This window comes from Melanerpes formicivorus, unplaced genomic scaffold, assembly GCF_026170545.1.
Source record: "Melanerpes formicivorus ecotype bairdi unplaced genomic scaffold, bMelFor1.0.p_v2 SCAF_8, whole genome shotgun sequence".
NCBI classification, from domain to species: domain Eukaryota; kingdom Metazoa; phylum Chordata; class Aves; order Piciformes; family Picidae; genus Melanerpes; species Melanerpes formicivorus.
Window position 1 is genome coordinate 24,227,579 of NW_027142360.1, and position 15,803 is coordinate 24,243,381.

At 40.1% G+C, this 15,803-nt stretch overlaps 1 protein-coding gene across 10 annotated transcripts in view; it reads left to right on the plus strand.

Annotated features, from left to right (window-relative positions):
- The window catches only part of ANKS1B (ankyrin repeat and sterile alpha motif domain containing 1B), a 420,346-nt gene that overhangs the window by 108,929 nt on the left and 295,614 nt on the right, over window positions 1-15,803 (plus strand). For all 10 annotated transcript variants that reach the window (XM_068142750.1, XM_068142747.1, XM_068142754.1 and 7 more), the window contains exon 10: window positions 3,388-3,553. In XM_068142750.1, the coding sequence (XP_067998851.1) occupies window positions 3,388-3,553 (166 nt within the window). The remainder of the gene's footprint in view (window positions 1-3,387; window positions 3,554-15,803) is intronic.

A 15,803-nucleotide genomic window follows, 5' to 3' on the forward strand; every position in this document is an offset into this window, starting at 1 on the left:
AAGGTGGTGGAGTCACTGTCCCTGGACGTGTTCAAGAAACCTGTGGCCACGGCGCTTGGGGATGTGGTTTAGCAGCCCAGGTGGTGTTAGGCTGATGATTGGATTTGATGATCTTAGAGGTCTTTTCCAACCAAAACAATTCTGATTCTATGATTTTCTTTCTACAACAGCAACCCCACTGTTTCAGATACTTTATGGGAGGGTCAAAGAGAATATCCTTTAAAATCTGTGTGTGATACTTACAAATTCCTTGTACAGCAGCCCTCCAGCAGCACTACCCTTAAAGGAGAATGCTAGGAATTTTCCAAATTCTGTAATATATCATGAAATGAACCTGATTATCTCTTCTGTGACAAATTACATATTCAAGTGTTTCTAGCTGTCATAACAATGAACATTTATCATCGTTTGACTCATGAAAAATGATACTAATTACACGATACTATAAAAAATGCTTTAGTTAAATTATTAGTAATAGACAAAAGTGTTTTTTCTAGCCATGAAATTACAGTGATAGTCCTGATTTCTGTCAATGGAGAGGCAGTCAAAATAAATATTTCACCATCTCTAATTGCAGGTTTTGGTTATGATGACATAGGAAATACTTTGAATTGGTTTTACTCAGTACATTATTGTGACAAACTCTGGCAAGGTTTGGACATTCTCCACACTACCTTGCTGCATGTCAGTCAGGTTGGATGGGGGTCTGAGCAACCTGATGTAGTTGAAGATATCCCTGCTCATTGCAGGGAGGTTGCACTTGATGTCCTCTAAAGCCCAAACTATTCTGTAATTTTACAATTCTGTGACATAAATGGGATAAATGCAGTAGTAATTTCTAGCTCTCATGGCATTTAGGATCAATAAGTCTCCAAAGTTTTATTAATGAAGTAACATAGTACTCTTCTGAAGAATGACTAGGCAGAATTTATTCCACTGTGATGGAAAAAGAAGCACTTAATGCTGGTCAGTAATTTACATTCCAACTATTTTCTTAATAACCCCATCATTTTTGTGTATTCTCTGACATTTATATTCTGGCATTGTTAATCAAAGAATTTTGAATAAGATTCAGCAAATCAAACTGTGCTAAGAAAAATTAAGAAAGTGGTAGAATACAAAAGAGGGAGCATCATCATATCAGTATGAATACCATCTTGTGAAAATCTCATTCCTGTCACATCATTGAAGGCTTAAGAGGGTGAGGGATGGCAGGAGTGGTCAAAAGCCCAGAAGAGTTGCATGAGTAGATCAGAATTTCTCATTCCTTAGAGGAGAGTACAAGGCAAGTGTGACAGAGGTCTGTGAAATCACAAAGAGAGGATAACAACCATTCCTTGCCTTCTAAAGCACAAGAATTAGGGATGTCAAACTTGGTGAGACAGCTGAAAACAAAATAGCGTGCATGCAAACTGTAAGAAATGACATGTGCTCTAGAGGCAACTCGAGAAATGCATTTGAGAAAGTTCAGCTGGGGGAAAGACAAAACACAGCCAGCACCTTTTACTTATGATATGTGGGATCTTCAAAGGATTGTAGCAGAAGTAATCACAGAATCACCATGGTTGGAAGAGACCTCAAAGACCATCAAGTCCAACCTGTCACCACAGACCTCATGACTAAACCATGGCATCAAGTGCCACGTCCAATCCCCTCTTGAACATTTCCAGGGATTGTGACTCCACCACCTCCTTGGGCAGCACATTCCAATGGCAAACGACTCTCTCAGTGAAGAACTTTCTCCTCACCTAGAGCCTGAACTTCCCCTGGTACAAATTAAGACTGTGTCCTCTTGTTCTGGTGCTGGTTGCCTGGGAGAAGAGACCAGCCACCTCCTGGCTACAACCCCCCTTCAGGTAGTTGTAGAGAGCAATGAGGTCTCCCCTGAGCCTCCTCTTCTCCAGGCTTGTCCTGATCTTGGATTACTCTTTCTCTGGGCCAGTCAGCATTGGTTGCCCTTGTGAACAGAATATTGGGTGACATCAAGTATGATGCAGTGTCTGTTCTTATGTTTTGTATATCAATTTTTAAAGTTCTTTTAATGTATCTGAATTTGGGAGCAGAGCAGGGTTTCACTTTGGTGTTCAGTGACAGTTTTAATGCTGCAGTATTTCTTCCTGGGCTCCTCTAGGCAGATTTATTAGGATTGTGGCATTCTGACTTACTCTCAGATAAGCTTTTCTGTGCAAGGATTAAACTGAAGTTTGCTGTTGTGATCATTGCTTTAGTAAACAGATTTTTGCCTCTGTCTTTTCACAGCAGACTTAAACACACAAGGTAGATTGTTTATAGTTCAAGGTAGGAAGGAATCTTCCTCTTGTCCTGCAGTTTCTCTTCAGCCATGAAGTAGAATTTTGAAGTTGAACTCCTGTTGCTGCCTTCTCAATCATAGCCTTTGGGAGGCCTTGAATTATTATCACGTTATGAACTCATAAAAATTGGGTCACAACACGATGAACAGGAAAAATAATTTACCTAAAAAAGGGATTCTAGATAAACTGCAACCACAGTTTAACTTAAGTAATATGAGTTGTTCTTGTTGAAAACATTGTTACTCTACATCCTGCTCACATTCTTCAACCATTTTCTGAGTAGTGCTATGACAATATCTGGCTGACAGGCTGCTTTCTGTCCCTTTGCATTTTAGTGTATCATATCATATCGTATCTGATTTATGTGCACTGTTTGACTTTCCCAGGAATCCATATCATAGAATCAATGAGGTTGGAAAAGACCTCAGAGATCATCAAGTCCAATCTATCATCCAACACTATCTAATCAACTAAACCATGGCACCAAGCACCCCATCCAGTCTCTTCCTAACCACCTCCAGTGATGGTGATTATGATGATAATTCACTGCATGCATCACTGTTAAAGGATCTTGCACCATTATTGCTGTTCACTGAAATATGGAGCAGGAATTAATGCACAAGCTGAGACTGTGCCATCAACATGTAGATGCCATATCTTTAGGGGTTTTATATATAATGTAAAAATATTGTGACATCATCTGCAAAGAGAAAGTCATTGTAGTGGTTAATGTAATAGTCACTTGCACAAAATGGCATTAAAAAACATGAAGAGGCATCCCTTAAGTTCCAACCTGGCAAAGAAGGTATGGGTAGGCTACTTGTGTTAGAGCTTTTGCTAAATGCAGATTTTGATGAATAAAGGTATTTCTGTAACTAAATGGGAACTCCATTACAGAGAAGAAAGAAAGAAAACAGGAATGTTTTCTTCTGCCATGCAAGTAATTCTTTCAGCACAATGTGGTATTTAATTTGCTGAATTTTAAACTCTGATAACCAGAGTTATTGAACCTGTTTCTTTTCCTGTGTCCTCTGAGCAAGATCCCTTACCTACTTAAATTTTTTTTGCATTTCAGGAATCTTATTCAAAGAAGAGAGGTTATGCACTGGAAGCAATACCTTCTGTACCTCTGGATGCAGTCCTTGCAGAAAATAACAGCAGCCTTTGTGATTCCATAGATATAGCAGTGACCAAAAAGCCTTGTTCCCTGGAGATAGCAAGAGTTCCCACTTCAAGACCAGGTAAATCACAAAATGATCCTTTACATATTCTTTGGTGTAAGTGCAAAGTTCTAGAAGATCTGGAATTACATATGAAAGGTATGGGTTTATATTTGTAAGAACAGGGGACTCTGTTTACCTAGCAGAGCATGATTATAGTCTTCTGTTAGATACCATAAAAGCTTAATTTGAGTATAAAGATTAGTAGCAAAATGCTGTGGGAGGGAAAACAAAGCAGAGGCTTAAACAATATCCTAGATAAATATAAGACATGCAAAAAGTCAAACTGGAAATCTAATTTCTTTAGGGCTAGCCTTTTGCACTGATCTATTTACCCACTTGTTTGTGTTCTTAAATTAAGTGCTTAGCAACAAGGTTAGACAACTAATTCATAATTTAAAGTACTCTATATTTTCATGGTAAAGAAAGGAAAATCTACCCTTTAAAAAGATAAATAAACAGAATCAGTGAAAGAGAATCAGGAGAAACATTGACAGTTTGGCAGCCTGCTGTTTGTATTACACAGGTTTTAACAGCAATAAGTCACAGTATCTCAAAACCAGGGCTGAATCAGATGAATGGTATTATCCGTGAGGACTCTCTTTATGTTCTCCAAAATGATATGCTCCCTTCCATTACCCTTGTTTGAACTCTTCATTAGTCACCACCTGGTAGAGGAATTTCAGAATATGATTCTGCTGTAAGTAATTAGACTGAGAGTCTGATTTGACAAATGACAGTTTTCAGCGGCTCAGACCTATTTGAAACGGACAATTGACTTTTTTGACCTGTGCTGTCTTGATTATGAGTCATGACTTGGAAAACACACAAGAATGACAGATGATTGTTGACTAATGCCATGTTACCTATCTAGTCTGTGTAAGGGGAAGCACCTTCTTGATTTCACAGCCGAACTAGTATTGGAAGGCATAGTACGTAGAGATGAAATACATCTTTGGAGGCTGCAAGGTGTGCTGGACTGGATCATAAGTCCCACTTCTCCATAAAATTTAGGCTAAAGAAGACTTGATGGAACCTGCATTATGAACAGTGACCTAAGAGATGGCACAGAATAGGATAATATCTTTAGGAAACAGTTGCACGTGGACCAGAATCTGACTCAAACATCAGCACAGCTGCTTGTGTGGCCGGAGGTTTATTGTGTTGAGTTTTTTTTTTTTCACTTTGGCTCTGATAATCTAAAAAGTTAGCAGACTATGCAGGATAATATTACAGATTGTCATTCAGTAAAGGAAGAAAATGCCAAATTAACCTTGGTTTTTGGACTTCTACTTGATTAATCACCATAAACATTCTTACTGCAATGGGAAGACTGCCATACCCCTACCCAATAAATCAGCTGAGGCAGTTCATTATCTGCCTCCACAGCAATGGGACTCAACTCTAAAGCTTTCCATTGTAATTAGGTTTTGGGTTTTTTTAAAAGATAGACTTTATGGTAGTTAAAATACCAGGCTTTGAAAGTGTGCTGTCTGCTGAACATAAGCATTTCTTCTTAAGCATAGCAAGTCCACTAAGCTCAGTTTGAAAAACAGATGCTAAGAAGGACATTTTTGGGGGCTTAATCTGGAACTGTGCTTGTGTATGGTTAAACATGATGTGTATCAGAGACCCAGAGAATATCCAAGGAAGCTGCAAGGACATTCAAGGAGAATCCCATCATCTTTATAAGATCTAACAAGGTCAATGAGTTGACAATGCAACTGTACTGTAATTCCTTCTGTCTTGGCTTTCCATATGCCACTACGATGTTTTCCTTGGCATTACACTGCAAAGAACATTTGGCTGTTTAGATAAGCAGATTCCAAAATGTGATTTTATTTTAAGCTATAAATGTAGTAGTTAGATAACTGGCCTGGCTTGTAAGCCATAGCTGTAATCATGTTGGCTGTTATCTTACATTGCAAATGGCCCAAATGAAGTCAACCGTATCACTCATAAGGTACTTAACACCATGCATTATTGTATGTGAATGTCAGCCTGCCACTTCATATGGATTTATTGCTTGAATAAGCTATGTGTGATTACAGAGATCGTGCATTTAGAACAAATGTCTACTTTGCATGCCTTTTCCCCTGAATTTCCCTGGGTTTGTATCACAGGGACACCCTGACTTTAGGAATACTGCTTCAAATTGCTGTACTACATCATGTGTAGAAATATTTTCAGAGCGTGAGGCAGCACTTTGAACGTAAAATTGCATCTGTCAGTCTTCTTTCCCTAGGTGGTAGGACACTCTGATCAACTCTCCCTGCTGTCTGGGGCATTGCTACCTCTTGGCAGCAGAAATGAGGCTGACTGTACTCAGTGATTGAAAATTTTCCTTTCCTGTCTAGAAAGGCAAGGTCATTCTTGCTGGCCTTTCTAGCTGTAGAGATGCATGTTGTAAATATTATCTGCCCTGCCAGTAAACTCCTGACAGGCTGGCAATAGTCACTCTGCCAGTCACCATTCTCTGATCTACTAGGTAAAAAAAAAAAGGAGGGCAAAACCAACCAACCAACCAAAACCAGCCCAGACTCTTCTCCTTTGGGAAAGCTGATCTGTCCATGAAGATTAATCAAGGGTTTAATACAGCATCTCAATAATCTCAATAACAGGAAAAGACACTGCTGTCTGTAAACCACATGAAAGTCATGCTTGGATAAGGAAGTTCTAGTTCAAAGACCTATTTTTACCAGTTCTTTTAGCTTAGAGTGGCTGCAGTTTGAGGAAAGGCTTGGTGAGCCATCATCAGCTGTAGCAATGCAGAACTCAGTGCTCTCTGCAAAATCCAGTTGAGAAATTAGATAAATACTTAGGGACCTCACTGATGCTCAGCTCTCAGCCACTGCATAGTCAGCATTTCCCAAGACAATAGTTTTAAAGATACCTGTGGTGCAACTACTCTACCCAGTTACGTCCAAGACATGGGTACTATCAAGGGGGTAAAACCATCCTCTACTATGTGGTGTGTTGCCCCTAAGCAAAGGACAAAGACAAGGCAAGGAGTTGAAACATAAAGGGAGAGATATTAGAATAGAATAGCATTAACCAGGTTGGAAGAGACCTTTGAGATCATCAAGTCCAACCTATCATGCAACACTATCTAATCAACTAAACCATGGCACCAAGCACCCCACCCAGTCACTTCCTAAACACCTCCAGTGATGGTGACTCCACCACCTCCCTGGGCAGCACATTCCAATGGCCAATCTCTCTTTCTATGAAGAACTTCTTCCTAACATCCAGCCTAAACCTCCCCTGGTGCAGTTTGAGACTGTGTCCTCTTGTTCTGGTGCTGGTTGCCTGGGAGAAGAGACCAACCCCCACCTGGCTACAACCTCCCTTCAGGTGGTTGTAGAGAGCAATAAGGCATCTTCCTTCTCAGTACTAGTATTTATTAATTACAATTAGTATATTTTATTTTCATTATTAAACTGTTCTTATCTTAATCCAGGAGTTTCTTTCCCCCCAGTTCTCCTCCTCATCGCACTGTGGAGGGGAAGGAGTAAGCCAGTGGCTCTGTGGTGCTTAGATGCTGGCTGTGGTTAAACTACAAGAGATGGATAAAACTGTTCCTTTGGTTTTCAGTTGAGTAGTCTGGACAGAAAAGTAAAGCAATATACACAGTGGATACTCCTCATGCTCATGCTGGAACCATTCATTATTAACTTCTCTTAATTACCTCAGTGGCAAACGTAGACCACTTTAATTAATTTTAATAACCCAAATGTATTCTAAAAGCGAATGTCAAATTAACCATGCTTGTATTAAACAAACTTATAATTTCATTTACAAACCACATTAATAAGATCCATTTTCTTCCTGAAGTAATGCTAATTTGCCTGACCTGTGTCCCTTTCATTTGTTATTGATGGTAATCCGTATCAGCTATTCCCTTATTCCTGGTGTCACAATGAAAGCCTATAACTTGTGAAGGTTACTTCATTAGCTGCCTTTTAGTCTTCTAAAACCTTAACAATATTCCTAGTGCTACTAAAAAATAGCACCATTTGTTGAGATAACATCTTGCCAGATCTTTTAAAGCTCTTTAATACAAATTGCAGGGATCTGCTGATCAAGATTATCTGGCTTTAGTAAGTCTCATTGAACATTCTCTTTTGGTATTTTCATATGAGTTTCTGTTTCACATTTAGGGAAGATATTTCACATCTCTGTTGTTTCCTAATGTTATTGCTAGAGTAATGCACCATAATTTGGTTTCCTCCATTGCCCATTTGCCCTGCTCCTTTATGTCCTTGATGCAGCAGAGGTCTTGTGGAGAAACAGTATTATAATCATAATTAAAGACTTCTTCAGAGTGCTTATGCACAAGAAGTTGAATTGAGGTAGCACGAGCCACATCAAATCTTACATACCACAGCTCTAATGTACTTTCCTTTGCACCCTTATCATCCCTCTAAGAGGTTTTTAGTATATAATTAAAGATAATTGCTCCCCATCATAAGCTCCTCTGACAACATCCTTACCAGTGAAATGTTATTCTTAAAAATACTCTGTCATTTCTGAAGTTAAAGCACATGGGGAAGACTGATACCACGTGGCCAGTTCATTATGAAAATACCTGCAGGTCTCCACCCATCTAGTATGTTCCAGTAAATATGTTAATGTTGTTAAAGTACTTCCACTTTCCAAAGGGAGTAGCTCACATTTTCTCTGCAATGTGAGAGAAAAAGCTGCTGCTTGACATATGTTAAACATTTACTGGTGATTCACTAATGTTTATTATTCTTCATTAAAGTACAGTTGAAAAAAAAATAGCTTTTGTGGGATTTTGGGGGCTTATTTTGCAAATAAGTGCTCATTAAAGTGCATGCATTCTGACCAACACTCAGTTTCATCCATCCTGGTGTGATTACCATCTAGAATGATCTCATTATACACTTGACTGCATGCTGTCAGACAAAATCCCTTTTCCAAATGAAGACAACAACTTTAAGGAACATAATTATTTGGAGGTATTTTGCATTTTAAAGCCCACATGCAAATATTATTCAGCAGGATTTGATTTTTTCTTTGTTAAATGACTGTTTCTTCCAGCATCCTTTGCAAGAAGCTTTTGAGTCAGGAATGAAATATGAGCCAGAAATGTGCCCTTGTGGCCAAGAAGGCCAGTGGCATCCTGGGGTGTATTAGAAGGAGTGTGGTTAGTAAGAAGAAAAAGGTTCTTCTGCACCTCTACTCTGCCCTGGGGAGGCCACATCTGGAATATTGTGTCCAGTTCTGGAACCCTCAGTTCAAGAAAGATCTCAAGAAACTGCTTGAAAGAGTCCAGCACAGAGTGACAAAGATGATGAAGGGAGTGGAACATCCTCCTTGTCAGGAAAGGCTGATGGAGCTGGGGCTCTTTAGCTCGGGGAAGAGGAGCCTGAGGGGTCACCTCATTCATGTTTATAGAGATGTGAAGGGCAGTGTTGGGAGGACAGAGCCAGGCTCTGCTCAGTGATGTCCAACAATAGGACAAGAGGCAATGGGTGCAAGCTGAAGCAGAGGAGGTTCCACATGAACATAAGGAAAAACTTTTTCACTGTGAGGGTGCCAGAGCCCTGGAACAGGCTGTCCAGAGCAGTTGTGGAATCTCCTTCTCTGTGGATGTTCAAAACCCATCTGGGTGAATTTCTTTGTGACCTACTCCAGGTGATCCCACTCTGGCAGGGGGGTTGGACTCCACGACCTTTTGAGGTTCCTTCCAACCCCTAACATTCTGTGATTCTGTGAAATATAGAAGACTGGATGCAACATATTCCATTGTAGTAAGTAATGCCTGTGCTTCAAAATGCTGCTGAGATTGTTTTATAATTGAGCAGATGTAAGTGATATTACCTTTTGTAAGTAGCAATAATTCAGTAGGCAGATGAGGAATAAAACTGCTATAAAAGCCCCATTAAATTGCTAATATGATGGGTAACAGGAAAACTTCATCTAACCATTAATTTGTTTACATTTTACATGCACCTGGTGTATTCTGGAGGAATATAAGCTTGTGTCATGAACATAGCCCTCTATGGGACTGGCATTCAAAGACAGGTTGGACAGCGCCTTGAGCAAACTGATTTAGTGTGAGGTGTCCCTGCCCATGACAGGGGGTTGGAACTAGATGATCTTCAAGGTCCCTTCCAACTCAAACCATTCTATGACTTAGCTAATAGTGTATATCTCCTGGTGCACCTGCAAATTTTCTACAAGCCTTAAACTGAATTTTCTACATTTGGTTTTTTTCAGGTTGAATCTTCCTCCATATTAGCAGTTAGGAGGAACCAGTCATCTTGACTTTCTACTTTTCATTCTTATTGTCTTCTTTTGCATTAAGATGAAGCTGAGTCCTAAAATTTGAGAGCTCCAGTGCTCAAGAGTTGGTGTTTCACTTGACTTGCATCTATAATGCAAAAAAGTTAAAGTACTATAAAAAATCCTTGAAGTGGCTTTCATAAGCTCTGGAAATGCAATCTAGGTGTGTCTTAAAGCCCACAAAGAACTCAGCTATCTTTTGTGGAAGATTAATTTCTTCACTATTTAGTCTCTCAGTTTTAGATGATGATGCTCAAGTCTGAATGACTAATCGTTAGGCACTGCCATGTACATATCTTAGGATCAAGTAGACATTCTCAGCTGTTTCAGAAAGCTATGATATTAGCAATGCTCCTGATTCCTCTTGTTCCTTGCACAGGCTTCTTTCCAGGCTTTTTTTTTTTTTCACATTTTGTATAAAAAGTTGTAGCTTTAACACAGTTTATTAGGGAGTGGTTTTTGATTTGGTATAGATGTTGAACAGGTGTGTAGTCTACAGGTGCCTTGAAGCATAGTTTTTACTAGGTGATGCAGGTATTAAATTTGATGGCTTGGGCAATTCCTTTCTATCTGTATGTCTCATATCAGGGCTCTTATCTGGGATGTGGGGGATCAAGGTGAGAGCTCTAAGTACCAGGCTATGATGTGAGTGTCTATATCTGTCTCATAGCACATGAGAACACTATACAGAGCTGCTCCCAATGTTTCACATCCTATCTGCATCCCAGCTCCTTGACGGACCAAGAAATGTGAACTCAATCCCTTCCCTGCTCTGTCAGTATAGGGTTGAGCTCCAGAAGGACCGAATGTTAGAAAGATCAGCTTTCCAGGATACCTGCCCTGCATCTTGTCCTTTTCCCCCCCATCATTGATAAAATGCATTGATTTTTCTGTGCAATGGCTTCACAAGCCACACTTTTGTTAAATTTACCCAGAACAAACCCTTGCTGAAGTTACTAGAGGTTGAGGGCAAAAAAACAATCTGAAAGACAGAAAGACAGCTTATCTAATTGATCAGGGGGGAAAAAAAAAAGGTATTTTTTGCAATTTTTACTTTAGAGTATCACAGGATCACCATGGTTGGAAGAGACCTCAGAGATCATCAAGTCCAACCTGTCACCACAGACCTCATGACTAAACCATGGCACCAAGTGCCACGTCCAATCCCCTCTTGAACACCTCCAGGGACAGTGACTCCACCACCTCCCTGGGCAGCACATTCCAAAGGTTAACAACTCTCTCTGTGAAGAACTTTCTCCTCACCTTGAGCCTAAACTTCCCCTTGGCACTCTTGTGCTGATGCTGGTTGCTAGAGAGAAGAGATCAACCCCTTCCTGGCTACAACCACCTTTCAGGTAGTTGTAGAGAGCAATGAGGTCACCCCTGAGCCTCCTCTTCTCCAGGCTAAACAACCCCAGCTCCCTCAGCCTTTCCTCATAGGGCTTGTGCTCAAGGCCTCTCACCAGCCTTGTTGCCCTTCTCTGGACACGTTCAAGTGTCTTGATGTCCTTCCTAAACTGAGGGGCCCAGAACTGGACACAGGACTCAATTGGCCTAACCAATGCAGAGTACAGGGGCACAATGCCTTTCCTGCTCCTGCTGGCCACACTATTCACAGAAAGTTCTGGGGTTTAGTTATTATTTTTTCTCATCATAGTGTAAGAAAGAAAGAGATGTTACAAATAATGGAAATTATCTTGGAGAAAAAAATTTCTTTCAGCCCCAGAAATTCTAGTAAGAAACTAGCTCTAATTGTGCTATATTTTTTAGTATGTTCCAGCAGGGAGGCAATGATATCTGAAAGGAAAAGGATGTAGAGTGAGCAGCTGGAGCTAGAGTGCAAAGAATGTTTTAGTAACAGTTGGGTTTAATACCCTCATCCAGAACAAATGATACTGCATACAATGATATATGACATCAGAGGAAAATAACACACCCTGCCCCACAACAAACAACAAAATATGAAGTGGTCTTTCTGAAGAATTCTCCTGCTTTCTGAAAACAATAAAGCAACCAAGTGTGAAAATACTCTTTCATTTATTTTCTTCCAGATCTGCCTCATTTGAAGGCATATCAGAAAGAAAGAAAAAAGACCAGGCCAGTTGGTATTTCCTTGCAGTAGAAAATTATTCTATCATCAGCTGCCAGTAAATACATGATGCTGCATCTGCACGTCTGTGGATTGACAACACAAACCCATTCCCATCCTGTTTCGATGCACAGCAAAGTCCATCTCTTGCACACCTCAGACTTCCTTTTTTTTTGAGGTGGCACCAAAATGAAAATGAAAAAGAGCAAAAGTGAAATCTCTGTAAAGTAATAGCAGGAAACGTTTTGGCAGCGAGCTACGTGCTGCCATCAGGAGCAGCAGATGTGAAAAGGGAGACAGAAGTAGAGAAAATGGAAGTAAATTAATGGGGTTTTAACTTGAAATGGAACAAGAGGGAATGTTGTGCCTTTTTTTTTTTCACAGACTGCACCACTGATTACCATCACTAGGAATCAATGTTTTTCCTTTTTTTTAATCCTCTCTGACACCGAACAAAACAAATAAATCTGTTCATTATGCACAAAAATGGTTTATTTTACCAATTGCTTACTATTTTTCACAAATATTTTCATTTTAACCACATTTAGCAAACTATGCCAAGATTTCTGCTTTCCATATGGGAACCTAGGGGAAGGCTGCAGAGGGACTTTTCATAAGGGTGTCTAGCAACAGGACAAGTGCAAATGGTTTTAAGCTGAGGGAGAGAAGGTTTAAACCAAATCTTAGGAAGCTCTTCAGTGTGAGGATGGTGAAACTCTGGAGAGGTTGTGGGTGGGTCCTGCCTGACAGTGTTCAAGGTCACGTTGGATGAGGCCTTGAGCAGCCAAGCCTAGTTGAAAGGTGTCGCTGCCCATGGCAGGGAGGTTGGAGTAGACGATCTCTAAGGTCACTTCCAACCTAAGCCATTCTATCTATGATTCAGATCAATGCCAAAATAAAATGATTAGTGTATATAATTAGCTGACTGTGTGACATAAGCTAAAGTTGCAGCCCAGTTCCAGTGCAGTCAGGTATAGCAACAGAACAAGAGGACACACTCTCAAGCTGCACCAGGGGAAGTTTAGGCTCGAGGTGAGGAGAAAGTTCTTCACAGAGAGAGTTGTTAGCCATTGGAATGTGCTGCCCAGGGAGGTGGTGGAGTCACTGTTCCTGGAGGTGTTCAGGAGGGGATTGGACGTGGCACTTGGTGCCATGGTTTAATCATGAGGTCTGTGGTGACAGGTTGGACTTGATGATCTCTGAGGTCTCTTCCAACCATGGTGATCCTGTGATACTCTAAAGTAAAAATCACAAAAACTACCCATTTTTTCCCCCTGATCAATTAGATAAGCTGTCTTTCAGATTGTTTTTTTGCCCTCAACCTCTAGTAACTTCAGCAAGGGTTTGTTCTGGGTAAATTTAACAAAAGTGTGGCTTGTGAAGCCATTGCACAGAAAAATCAATGCATTTTATCAATGATTTGTCCATCTGCAAGATATCAGCCTAATAAACACAGTGCAGAATGAATCTGTGACTCATTTTCTAATGGAATAATGACATTTGCAATAGGAAGTTGGTAGTGGTCAGAAGTTCTTGCAGCGACAGCAGTTCTGTGAATCTTGCCTTTGAGGGGGTTGGTTTCTTCTCCCAGGCAACCAGCACCAGAAAAAGAGGACACAGTCTCAAGCTGCACCAGGGGAAGTTTAGACTCAAGGTGAGGAGAAAGTTTTTCACAGAGGGAGTTGTTAGCCATTGGAATGTGCTGCCCAGGGAGGGGGTGGAATCACCATCCCTGGAGTTGTTCATGAGGGGATTGGATGTGGCACTTGGTGCCATGGTCTAATAGTCATGAGGTGTTGGGTGACAGGTTGGACTTGATGATCTTTGAGGTCTTTTCCAACCTTCCACTTAATTGTGACATGTAAATTACCCCCCCAAAAAAAAATCATTTGGGAATTAAAATTGCAATCAAGTGTTTGGGTTTTTTCATTTGCTAAAATCTCCAGTGCTGTAATGACTCAGCTGGATTGTGTTGTTCCACAATTGCCCACAATGTTCCCTTTATCTCTCTCAAATCATCTGGAAAGTATCAGGGCAACATATTGGAAGAGGTAGCTGGAGCGCTCTGATACAGGTGGTTTTGTATTGCCTTCAAACTGAAAAGCAAAGACTTTTAATACAATGCATTATTGGTGCACAATATCTGCTGGAGAAATTCTTTGTGCTTAAGGAGAACTCTGTTACGCTGGATCCAATAGACACTTTGAGTCTGGAACAAAATACTTTTTCCTATGTAAATATATATTAAATACAATAATGTGAAGTGAGAGAGTGTAGAGTGAGAACTGAGCTCTCTGGAGCTGCTAAAAAAAATTAGATACTTTAAATGAGGATAGCTGGATATTGAAACATTGTAAAGCACCGTTTCTAGCTCTTTGGCTTTAAGGTATTTCAGTCAGCTTTTTGACTGCAAGCGCTCTGCTAAAGAGCTTTATTAGCTAACTGACACTTCAAACCAACTGAAGCTCATGAAAGTAAAGTTTTCTCCATAAACTGCATCTTGTTGCAACCAAAGGCAGATGCATATTGGAAGGTTTATCTTCAAGACTGCTTAAATTATTTATGAACTGAGCTTGATTCTTGGGGAGAATGGCTATAATCAGTATTCTCTAAATGAGGTGAGGGCACTTACTCTCATCACCTTTTGCAGTTTCTATTCTGAGATAAATATAGCCTGATTCACTAATTGTCAGTTGCAGTAGTGTAATACTTCTCCTGCACAACACAGTTTGGTTATTCTCTCGGGTTTATAGCAAAAGCCTTGTGAAATACTGAGTGATGCTTATGATAGCCTTCAGTGGCCTCTCCCTGACAAGTTGCATTTCAAGATAAGCACAGACATCTCCAGTCTCTATCTTTTGTGGGTTGTTGTTTTTTTTTAAGGATGATTTGCTGTTTTGTTTTTTGGGTATTTTACAAAACCAGTAGGCATTTCAGTTTCCAGTGAATGCCTGAAATAAACAAACATATTTTGGCACCTGTAACTACCATTGTATGTCCCAAACCATGATGACTATGTGCTGAGACAAGGCAACTGTAGAAATCCACTAAGTACATCACAGATAAGTGCAGCCCTTTCACTGCAGACTACTTAAGTATGGAAAAGCCAACAGAAAAAAATCCCATTTCACACACACAAAAAATAAGTGTATGGTAACTGTGTAGCATTGTTTTTGAATGCTCAGTTAGACATCAACAGCTTGCAGAGGCAGTCTCAAAAGGTTACTCAGGAAATGGTGGAAATCACCCATCATCTCTCATTAGTACTTAATGAGAGATGTTTTTCCAGACAGTTGCCTGGTATTACAAGGGTTATGCAAGCTTGAAGCAGTTCCAAAGTCTATTTGTGCAGGTGGGTGATTAGAGGAAACAAAAAGTTGATAATACTCATATACAACTCTTGTGGATGATGCAGAAACAACTAAGCAGACCCCCTGCTGCCTCTGGAATGCACTTCACTGGTAATTAATTCCAAACACAATCCTGAAATAGCAGCTACATCCAAGACTGGGCCAGTTATAGCTTCAAGTGCTTTCAACGTGACTGTTGCAGATATATATTTACAATCCTGCTCAGAACAATGGTTATTGAGGTTTAAGTGTGTGGGAAACAAAACAAATTCAAAAGAGCAAATTCAAACAGTTTAGTCCAATCATTCTCTCTGTGGATCCAGTGTAGCTACCTACTGATTCTATTATACACTGTTCCATCTGCTCTTTCGAAATGTCTCTTGAAATGAGCATTCCTTGAAACCCTGGAATACATCATGGTCCTTATCTGTAGCTCGTAGATTTGTGCCATGTTCAACAATCGTCTAGGAGAGAAGATTTACTTTGGGGATTTAGTCAAGCTGAAACAATTTGAAAGCTG